Consider the following 12343-nt stretch of genomic DNA (forward strand, 5'->3'; position numbering starts at 1 on the left):
AATCAACTAGTCATGACTCATGTGTGCACATTCATTCGGTATTCATTCTATCCTCTACTAGGTAATTATATTATTTTTTTGTTTATAGCATTTTGTTGTGGAAATAATAAAATAACTTTGTATTTTTTTACCTACTATATGAGTCATAAAAATTATGTAGAAAATAGATACTAACCTTGCTTTCTTCAATTTTTTTTGGTCCAAATATTTGATCTAATTCAAAAAAGAATTTTTCGGCTTGAGAATGTGCAAGGAGATTGACATAGTTTTTGTACCTAAAAACCAAAAATTTTGATAACATTTTAGAGCGTTATATACTCAGGTTCAAATGTGAGAAAAAAGTGATGAGTTGTTATTATTTTTTACTTGATTTCCTTAGTGGAGGTAAGAAAAAAATTCAATGTCTTCATAGCTACTATTCTTATCACGTCTTATTGTCTCCCGTCTATATGAACCATCGAACAGCGTTTCACCCCTGATTCGTGTAAACCAATTTCGCCATAGAAAATGTACAAACTGTAAAAATGTACAAAAATGTACTGTATAAATAGAGAGTAACACAAAAATAACACGTCGCAATGGGCTTGCGGCGTTAGTTGATGATAACTTTGAGCATCAGTATCTCTGCGTTACGCAAGTACGCAGTAAGTTAGCAAGTACGAGTAAGTACCTACCATCATAAAATATTGGAGAAATGACCGTGACGGCGGTTAGTAATTGAAGTAGTACCGTATAATATATTTTCTCAGAAGTGATTTAAAAAAATTATGTAAGTATGTTCAATTATTAGAATGGTACATTCTTAAATCTTGTGAATTATTCGTTCAATAAAAAAAAAGTTAATTACTTAAAAACTATTTTATTACTTAATCCGAAAAAAACCGAAAAATCGATTGCCGCATGTTATTATTACATACGAACTTGGGTAATTACGATCATTAAGTATTTAAATAGTTGAGGTAATTATTAACAATTATCATGTAAATAAATATAACATTTGAAGAGCGTACTTTTTGACCACTCAGTAATCTGTGTGCCGTGCAGCAATACGCTACGGTCTTAAATCCCGAACGTCCATGTTTTGTCCCGAATATCCATTATTCTGAGAGAGCGCTAAAAATTTCCCGAATATCCACAGTGAGTACTTGTAAATAAAACGTATTTTCTGTGCATTTAATGATTTATACCAGTATATTATTCTTGGAATCTATTCTTAGATAATGTTGCAATCTTACAGTATAGAAAGAATGATTGATACATCTACTGATATTAAAATATACGACAATGAAATTTGTTTTTCGTCTCCTGTAAAATTGACATTTGGTCTATTCGGGAAACAAATCCTATAGCGACGACTTGTCACTTCACAATATATTGATAGATACTATTACCAAATGTAACCATCCTCATAAAAAAATGTCTCTAATGTCGCATCAAAAATTTTATATCAACATACTCCTGACAAAAGTTGACAAGCCCCGCCTGCAAAGAAACGTTTCAACTAATATTATTATCGCAAAATGCATTTGTTAGATAACGCGCCTCCAACTGGAGGGTATTATACCTGGCAGCAAGGCAACGCACTTACCCCCAGGTAACAGTCCCGTTAACTGAGTGCTGCGAAAATCTAGGAATCTATTAATCCTCCCTTCGCCCCGCACCTTACGAGTGATAGGGTCTGGTTGAAAATAATTTCAGTACAAAAAACATCCCCGTAATGTAAGGTCATGCTGGTGTCTCGGGCAGTGTCCCTTCAAAAATGGTAACTTCCCACTTTTACTTCAACCACAAACTTTAAATAAAACACCTTCTTAATAAACGACATAGAGTGCCATGTGACACCATGTGAAGTGCATACAGTGAGACAGCAATAATGAATCAACCCCTAAAATAATGTCAGTGCGGTGCCTAATCTAAAACCCCTTTAAATGAAATTGTAATAAGACCAATGCTTATCCATGCTTTAATGTAATAAAACATAATTCTGCGCGGAATTATAAAATAAAAATCTGTGTTATTTAATTCAATACTATGTATGATATCAAAGCCACACAATGTATCACTCTCATACACCAACCAGCCAGATCCAAGTACCATGGCTCCCACAAAGGGGGGGCTGACAGGGCTCTAGCCTGGGGGCCCGGGCTCAGGCAGGGCCCGGCGTGGCGAATCGACCTCATAAGTGATATAAAATACACATCACAAATTCTCTCTAATAGTAAAAAAAGTCTATTTTCACTAATGTTATTCTTTAAAATTATGTGTTTATAAGATACAATTTTTATTTGTGTATCGATACTCGACAACTCCATAATTCAAATGGATGTATTAAAATATTTAAAAAAAACACTAAAAATATACACATTAATTCTACCGCATACATCATTTGGAAAACGCTACTGTAGAGTGCTACACTGCCTGTATCCTTAGCTATAGATAGGGGGGGCCGCCAAAGTTCCTAGCCTGGGGGTCCGCTTCAGGATATGGGGGCCATGCCGAGGACTTCATACATGTGAGTTCCTCCGAAGTCACAATACAAATCACCATATGCATGCAAAGCAAACACTCTGAAAAACCCTTTTTAATTAAAAAAGAGACAATGAAACTATATTATGTGAATGAAGTCGATAATCTTCAAATATTAAAATAGCTACACTGAGATATAAATCTTGTATCTATATTTCATGCCTAAAAACGTTTTTTACCAAATATTTTGATGGATGAAAATATGTAACCAAAGCAAAATCTTAAAACAGGCTGCAATTTTCTTTTATTTCGATCAAACAAAACTGCCACCGCAAAGAATATATTTTTTCTGTAGTCACCAATTCTGGAAGCACTGTGAAATTTTTGAATACAAAATGTTTTACAATGTACTCTAGTTTAGTCTAAGCTCTTTTAAATAAATCGATTTTTAGTCAATTATGAATCACTCACTTTTGTTCTTCATCGGGAAACGTGAATTTTCCTTTTAGAGCAAGAGATGCAAGTGAACCGAGTACCATGTTCAGTTTATAGTCGATGCTTCCATCATCAATTTCATACCGAACATGCGAACTCAGATTTTCTTTTAGATTAGTGCCGTTCACTTCCAACTAAAAATTAAAGAAAATATTTTCATCGCATTAGGTCAAAATAATACTCATATATGCTGTGGTACGTAGAATCTACGTATTGATTCCCAACCTTCCAAAAAAGTATAATTCAGCACCATCTTTATAAATAAGTAAAATATATATAATGCTCACTTGAGGATGCTGTACGCACATCAGGTGTGTCCACAAGCTATATAATTTGTTATTCAATTACTTTTCATGATAAGAATAATGAGTTTCTTTAGGGGTTTATGATATGAAAGCATAACAAAAGACTCCCATGAAAATACCTTGTATTCCTCCTCATATTTCGAATCTGTCTGTTTGGCTGCCGCTTCCAAGTGATAAGCCATGTTTTCTCCAAGTTTATTTTCCATAGTTAATGTCGTATAAGCGGATCCAAGTTCGGATTCCTCATTATAATCATCCACTTTGGTGTCCCAGATGATCTTGATGATGCTTGCGCCATCTTTGTCCATGTTTTCCAACCGAAATTGTACATCAATATTGCGTAACTTAAATGATAGTGAAAAGATCTTATGTATTAGACGTATTACACAATCTCTAAACTCAAAACTAACATTTTGAAACGAGTAGGTATCAATTAGTCAAAAAAAGTTCACCTAATATTATGTAGGTAACACAGTTTTATACATCCCATTCTTTATACAATCTAAAATGCATTTTAAAAATGCATGGAATTGGATTTTATTTTGAAACAATGGTTTTGGGATTGAAGAATTTTGTAGAACTAATTGTAAATTATGAATCAACAGTTTACATATTAAACATATTCGTGATATGAAGAGAGTTTTACTTTGAACTGAGTACATTCCATCTTCATCTTTTTATAGATGATAAGAATATAAGAGAAAGTGTCTTTTAACTATTTTTTTTTTTGACCATGTCCAATCCTAATAAGATCTTATGGGCCTGCCTCCATAGAGTGGAGTTTTGTATTAACAGTTTTTGTTTTTACGAGAAATGGATTTCAGCCACTTGCTCAACCTATTAGGTCCATACGATGATTCATACAAAAATTGAAAACAATATGTGTACTCGCCAGACCCAGGATTCGAACGTGGGACCCATAACACGCTTATGATGGATGGATGCTATGGATGGATGCTTAAGACGCGCGGCCATCGTGGCTTTTAACTATTAAGATACAATTATTATTATTTTAATTTAATAAAACGCCAATTTTTATCACACTTATCAATTAATAACTGAACCGGTTTCATTCGCCTCAGAGGGACATTTTCAACTGATAAATATTAATTAACACACGCTGAAAAAGTACAATAATAAAAATTGAGTGTTATTAAATTAAATTAATAATACAATGCATTACCACCATGAATTGACAGTTAACACAATAAAAGATATATAAGATGTTAATACTTCTTCCTCGAACCGAATCGAGAACATAAATGATAATAATATACTAAGCATATGAAAATGCAGAGACTGCAATAATAATCTATTATATTATTCATACCTAGTAAACTAGGCATAAAAATGTGAAAGAAGCGATTAGTCAGTCTTATTCCGAGGTGACAACGTATTGTCTATTTTAGTTCAGCACTGTGAAATTCATGTCTTTTTTGTATATCGATAATTTTATTGTTGTGGTCACTGTTTCACAAAATTTGCGTATCTCTGTCGCAGTATTGAAAAATATGCTTTAGAAAAAAATTGGATTAGGAGATTTTAAAACAGTGATCTGGCACTATTTTATTTAACATACTAGACCACTAGTCTCCATGGACAATGTAAGACTTCAAAATGCTGGTTATTGAAATGATTTATTAGAGTTAATCAATATATTAAAATTATTATTGTACCTCATTTTCTACCAAATCCTTTTGTGAGTAAACAATCTTATAAATATTTTCACGGGCATCAATGATATTAGCATCAAGAGAATGAAAGCCTTTGTCCAAATCTTTAGTTACAATAAAGTTCAATTTGGTTTGCTCTTCGCCATGGATTATTAAGTTCCTGCAAAATAAAGGAATCTCTTTAATTTCACTTGCATAGTTAAAATATAACCAAATAAAAGTCATCGGGTGACATATTATTACATAAATTATTGTTGGTTTTCAGCGTCTGTGATCATTCAGACAATTTTTTTTTTTTTCCGACCATGTCCGATCCTAATAGGATCATATGGGCCTCCACAGAGTAGAGGTTTGTATTAACAGATTTTTTTTTTTTTTACGAGAAATGGATGTCAGCCACTTGCTCAACCTATTAGGTCCATACCCTGACTCACACACATATTGAAAAACAATATGTGTACTTGCCAGACCCAGGATTTGAACCTGGGACCCACGGCATGATAGTCCAACGCTTATGCCGCGCGGCCACCGTGAGACCTAAAAATCTATTGATAATAATGTAATAATTACCTACTTCATTTTACAAACTAGTTAATCTCACATAAATCTACATAAATATTTAACTTTAACAATGTTATATAAACGCATCCATTGAATTCATTATCATAGATACAATCAATTATTAATTCAAAATGTTCAAATTACATAGATTTTAAAAATATGTAAGTAAGTTAATACTTAAGTATATGTATTAAGTACAAAATTAACTCGTTCGATGCGGACGACACGGCCATTAGATGCAATTAGCATGTTATTTAAATGTGATAATATTATGAGATGTGATGACATTATGAGAGACACTTCAATCAAAATTAGTATTCACGTAAGAGAAATAGAATGTCTACTCATGCATGATAATGTATAATATGTAGATGAAACACATCTCTTAAAAGTAAATAGAGTTATTACAAAATTTTAATCAAGCATTACTTTTTGTAAAGTTTTGTAAACAATCGGCCATTACTAATTGTGATATCTTGTTATAATAATAATTAAATTATGAATGTTTGCCTACTTCGAGTCCACTTTTCCATCCTGTAAGACATTTGAGGTGGTCAGCAAATAAAACTTTGTTTTGTCTTTACTGTAATCGGTGTATAATTTCCATTCTCCGGTGATTTTTGGCATGTTGTTAACCATTTCTACCTCCAGTTGGTAAACTCTGTCGAACTGAAAAAATATTGAATTACTACTTAGTGGTAGGTACATTATAGCCCCGTGTCAGATGACACTTTTCAAAATCAGATATTTTAATTGCAAATCTTTGTAAAAATATAATAATTAGGTATTTCAATAGACTTTTAAAACTATTTTAATTTAATAAATAAATATAGTGTAATTTTATCCTAAACTGTCTGCTGTAAGCAAGTAAGTATATTATGGTCTTATTTTTAAGTTCACCACCATTCAATAACAGTATTAAATTAACACCTACATAGGAAAATATAAATGATGTAGTGTTGTAAATTATAAATAATGATAATTAATACTATGCCCCAAAGCTAAACATATGGGTCAATGTTATGATAAAAAAAATTAAGACAACATTATATCGCCAAAAAAGCTAGGGAAACCTCGGAAGTAGAGTTTTATAGTTGATTATATTAATTATTGCGCAATCTTGCAACGGATGTAATGAATTAGATCTCGCAATCTTTTACCTATGCTAATTGTTTACTTGGATATATCGTATTGAACAGTCAGTGAACAGTGCATCTCACATGATATATTTTGCTGACAATATCTACTTGCAAAGCTGACTCACCCTCCAGCTATCGGGTATAGTTTGATAATTTATTATAGTGTTACCTTGTATAATTCAACGGACATTGTTACACCTAGTTTGCTATCCTTTTGTTTCATGCCATAGTCAGCTTTGAATAAGATAAGGTCTTTAATGAAGATTTTTCCGTCTCCTACAATATTATTATCCACCTTTGCGTTAAATTCAAAATAGTTTACAGTTCCCTTGGCGAAAGTTGTTTTTGTTTTCAGGATTTTCTTATATTCATTGTAATACATGGAATCAAACCTGAAATTGGAAATAAAAAATCTTTACACATTGAAAATATGGCCATATGAGGATTATTTCGATGCATCAGGTGACACTGATGCATCACAACTTATATGTAACCGTGTTGTGTATCTATTGGAATTATCGAGGATTTACTGTATTATAGTCAAAAATGTTGATTCTTCTTCCAGATGGAGTCTATTATGATTTCCCTACAAAATTCATTGAAGCAACTTCCAGTTTGGCGTATGTACCATTTTCGTGTCCAAAAAAGCAAATAGTATCCTATATAATGGCATACTTCGACTTGTAGTCTTTCGGGTAGGTATAAATTTTATTTCAATTGTGGTCTACTGTAATATCTCACAATAATAGGGGAGAGTAAATGGTAAATACTGTACCTCCTGTACATACCTACTGTACAACCAAAGTGAATACTTACGTGTAAAGATCTTTGTTTGGGAAAGTCACTGCAGTGATGAAATGAAGGTCTGCATTATTCTTCTCGGCGTCCTCAAATCCCTTCATAGTAACATCGACTTCATACTTCCTGTCTGGGCTTATTAGCAAATAAGATGCGTATTTTGTTGTATTTTCAACTTTGTTGTCAACCTTTAGGTACGCTTCGCCCCCAATGCCATCATATATTCCCTACAAAATCAAATTGACAAATCCTTTATGAAAATACTATTTCAGACATCTTTTCAAACAATTTCTGAAACATACCTTGAAAAAATCTTTTACTCACCTTGATCAAGAGATGTCGTTTCAAATCCCCCTCATCCAAAATCCAAAAAGGATATTTCTAATATATATCAACGCATCTGTTCTACACACAATACTGCTTTCGGCCGCTACGGCAGTTATCCAGGGTAGGTTTGTATCGAAGTATTATAAGTAAATAAATTAGTTGTAATTGTTACAATAAGTGCTATATTTTAACAGCACCCCTTTTGGCAGTGGTAAATTTTAGAGCGAAACTTGAAACTTGACTATTTAGATGGCTAACTTATTGTAATTGCTACAATAAATGCTAAATACTTTGATAAAAACCTACTCTAGATAACTGCCGTAGCGGCCGAACGCAGTCTTGTGTATAGAATAGACGTGCATGTATGTATCGGAGGCTGTTCCAAATTATGTATTTTCAATATAATAATGAATGTTAAAAAATTATTAAAACGGTTTATGTAACATTTTTTTGGTATCCCAAACTTTAGAATATTTTTTTTAATATTATAATATTAGGTATATTAAAACTTTCGAAACAAATATTTATAGCATTTACTGTCATTTATATTATGCACTGGAGTAGGGTGGGCAAGGTTCATTTTAAAAACTTATTTAAAAATTAGTAACTAATATTGATAAAATATAATATCATCTCAGTATGATAAAAATATTTCACTTTTATGTATTAATTCCATATCCCCACTACGCCTACTACTAAGTTTAACATCCCACGCCACATTTGCTCCTATTGCGAGTAGTACCGGGCATCTCATCATCATCATCATCAGGGGCGCGACAACCCGATGTGGGTCTTGGCCTCCTCCAACAGCTCCCTCTACCTGTCCCTATCCAGTGTTGCCGCTTTCCAATTCGGTACCCCCAGAATACGGCAGTCATTGGCAGCTCCATCCAACCAGCGAATCTTTGGCCTGCCTCTTCTTCTACGCCCTATTGGATTGCTGGGCATCACTCTCTTTGCCGGTTCATTGTCATTCATACGGTGCACATGACCTAGCCATCGCAGTCTCCCAATCTTAATTTATAGAACTGCGCTGCAATCTTTGTACAGCCCATAGAGCTTAGCATTATATCTTGTCCTCCAATTGGTGCCATCCCTGATAGGTCCGTATATACGGCGAAGAATTTTTCATTCAAAAGTGTTCAGGGCTCGTTCATTTCGCAGAGTTAATGTCCAGGTTCCGATGCGTAGGTGAGTACTGGCTTTTCAAGTTTCTTGAACCTATCGACCGTATCAAACTTGTATGCACCAATATCTAAATTTGGTGCGCCTTCTCGTTGTGTGACATATACAGGCATGTAATTAGTTTTTGCCTCGTTTATTTGTAAGCCCATTCTTTTAGCAGAGGCTTCTAGGGCTGTGAATGCCTTTATCAGCGCCAATTCTGATATGGCAATGATGTCGATATCATCGGTATACGCCAGCAGCTGCACAGACTTAGTAAATATCGGGCCGCTGCCACGGGCATCAATCTTTGCATCCCGTACCGCCTTTTCTAGCGCAATATTAAAAAGAAGACATGCTAGAGCGTCACCTTGCCTGAGGCCATTCAGTGATAGAAATGGCTCGGTTATTTCCGCTTGAAGCTTCACCCAGCATTGCACTGGTGTCATTGTCATCTCTACAAGTTTAATTAGTACAGGGCATCTAGTCATTATACTTATCTGTATCACTGGACCAGTAAGTCCAATTTTTCAATAAATGAGTTTAGTGCAGATTTTTTACCTAAATTATTATATTTGTCATGCGCAATTCATACTTTCGGGTCTACTCATAGCGGAAACCCGAAATTCGTAATCTTAAACTGTGTTATCCTGAAAGAGTTCCATTTGAACTTAATTTACTCTAGCTCTCTGGTACAGATTATTATATTTGTAATAGTATCAGAAATAATAATAAAGTATATTATATACTGCTTATCATTAACTTAGTTTGTATTTACATATTTGGTAAAATATAATAATTTTATATTCAATTGCTTGTCGATTTAAAAAAATAAATGATTTGACATTGCGCTAGTAAATAACTAAATAATAATGCTCCATCTGCCAGAGGCACCTAGCGACATCTAACATAAACTAAATTTTAATGATAAATATATCTGTGACTTTCAAAATTTTTTTTTATTCTTTTTAGTATTTATAGTTAATTAAGTTAATTAATTAATCAAAATATGTTAAAATGTCAATTAAGTATCAATAAATGGTCTCAAATTTTTCATTCGTGCTTTTTCGCTAGGTGCCTCTGGTAGGCTGAACAGAGTAGTTTCCTAATGGTCAATGATTATTTTGCTATTTTGTACAAAATTAGTTTACCCTGAGCCGTGTGAGTTCAGTGTCTTCTGTTTCATTGCTTTCAGAGTGCACAGCAAAGTCCAGAGTGTGTTTCATAAACTTTCCATTGAGGCTAAATAAAAGCTTCTTATATTCGATGTAGACCAATTCTTCGATGGATTCCAATCCGTAAACTGGGTATGTGACTATAAAGAATACAAAAAAAGACAAAAAATTATATTAATAATAAATTATTACATAATTCAAGACTATTACAATAGTCAAGCAAATGTAATGGTATGATTTCACCTAGGTATATATGATGTTGACACCCACGATCGCCACGCGGCCTTGATTCAAATCTTGGGTTTGACAAGTACACATATTGTTTTTCAATTTATGTATGAGTCATATTATGGACATAATAGGTTGAGCAAGTGGCTGACTTCCATTTCTTGTGAAAACAAAAATTTGTTAATACAAACCTCAACGCTGTGGAGACCAATATAATCTTATTAGGATCGGACATGGTCAGACAAAAATACAATGATTGTATGCAATCCTGCCCAATTTTTGAAAACACCACTTATGAACTTCAGCATTATCTAAGCAGGTAAATAAAATTACATCTAATACAAAGTTTGTCTTCCAAATTTAAATTTTTCACAGGAAGAAGTGTTGTCATCTTTTAATAATGATATACAAAGGTGTGAAAATCATAGTATTTTGAAAAAACTATGGTAGACAGAATATCTTTCATTTTGAATCCTTCAAAATTATATTATTTTTGGCTTATTTGGTGTAAAATTCAATCAAGAATCATCCAGTTGGTAACAGTGACGTTATGTTGAACGGACATCCATCACTGGTGGAGCTAAGTGCTAGCACTTTCATCACAAAAAATGGCAAATTTGAAACCGGTTTGAGGCAGGCAAAGTGCACGTCTAGCTATATCATCTAACGAACAAAAAAATGTACTAGTGTAGACAGGACAGAGCAGTGTATTAAATTCCAAATGTGATTGTTAAGATTTGAAATGAGATTTTAAATTTATGTTCAATTTTTTGCTCATGCCTGATTAAATCAATGCAAAAGTTTTAGTTAGCTAATTCTAAATTTTATTTGATGATAGTGTTACAACCAAAATAGTTATTGACTATTTATAGGTTTATGTTTATACCAATCTATAGAATTCAATATAATTTAAATTATCATTTATTTATAGATGGATGTATATTTGATGAAATTATTCGCAGAGAAAAGCTCGGCTGGAGTGCTTTTGGCCGCCTGAATAATGTCTTCAAAAGTGACCTCCCACTGTGTCTAAAGCGCAAAGTTTTCAACCAGTATGTGCTTTCCGTAATTACATATACGTGTGAAACATGGACCCTAAGTAAAAGAGAGATCCAGAAACTTAGAGTAGCACAACGTGATATGGAGAGGTGCATACTGAACAAAGGACAAAAGAGGAATGAGTGGATAAGGAAACAGAAAAGGGTTTGCGATGTAATAGAGTTTGCTATTCTCAAATGGAAATGGTATCCAGCATCCAGCAGTGGATAGATACAGGCTGATGATGATGATGAAATTATCATTGTATAGCTAATAAATTATTAACATACTTTTTTCCTTGATGTTCATGTTGTTATATTCACCATTGGTATCAAAATGGAGGTTGTAGTTTATCAGATTCAACTTGGATTCACGGTCTGGCCCGTGAACCAAAGAGAATTCTAGATCATAGGATGATATTTCTTCAACCTGAAAAATATAAAATTAATTTTTTAGGAGATTTTTTTTGAATATAAATGGCTGTGGGATTTTAGTATTTTGAAACATTTTTTTATTTTCTAGGATGCACTCCGGTGTTTTTGCCTTTCTTGTACCAACATCATCAGTTTTGAAGCAGATATTTTATAACAATAATATTTTTATTACTTTTTTTCACTTTTATTATATTTCAAACAATTATTATTTTGTCGATGAGCCTCTCTTTGCAGTATACCCGTCAATATTATATAGATACAGTTGACTCTCAATTTACCAGGTTAAATAAGTTAACCAATTCTCTGACATGTTCGGAAATATGTATGTAAGCAGTGGGCCATAACACCGTTGTATCGGAAATAGATGGCCATATTTTTTTGTTTGTTTGTATTTTATTTATTTGTTTATAATAATTTTATTTTTAGGTAATACAATTTATAATAATTTTAAAATGACAAGTGAAATCTCTTTCTATATCATGTGATAGGTATTATATAAGTACCAAACTATAAAACTTAGTGTAAGTTCATTTAATAAGC

The 12343-nt window shown here is 33.0% G+C and overlaps 1 protein-coding gene across 2 annotated transcripts in view; it reads right to left on the reverse strand.

Annotated features, from left to right (window-relative positions):
- The window catches only part of LOC147067418 (apolipophorins-like), a 98536-nt gene that overhangs the window by 59043 nt on the left and 27150 nt on the right, over positions 1–12343 (reverse strand). For both annotated transcript variants that reach the window (XM_085953941.1, XM_085953940.1), the window contains exons 23-31: positions 11660–11798; positions 10080–10243; positions 7456–7664; positions 6809–7031; positions 6015–6169; positions 4943–5099; positions 3386–3610; positions 2938–3095; positions 176–275 (exon numbers count right to left, since the gene is read on the reverse strand). In XM_085953941.1, coding sequence (XP_085810067.1) covers positions 176–275; positions 2938–3095; positions 3386–3610; positions 4943–5099; positions 6015–6169; positions 6809–7031; positions 7456–7664; positions 10080–10243; positions 11660–11798 — 1530 coding nt within the window. The remainder of the gene's footprint in view (positions 1–175; positions 276–2937; positions 3096–3385; positions 3611–4942; positions 5100–6014; positions 6170–6808; positions 7032–7455; positions 7665–10079; positions 10244–11659; positions 11799–12343) is intronic.

Source organism: Rhyacophila brunnea, unplaced genomic scaffold (genome assembly GCF_057557595.1).
Source record: "Rhyacophila brunnea isolate RB1 unplaced genomic scaffold, BYU_Rbru_1.0 scaffold_4, whole genome shotgun sequence".
Lineage (NCBI taxonomy): Eukaryota > Metazoa > Arthropoda > Insecta > Trichoptera > Rhyacophilidae > Rhyacophila > Rhyacophila brunnea.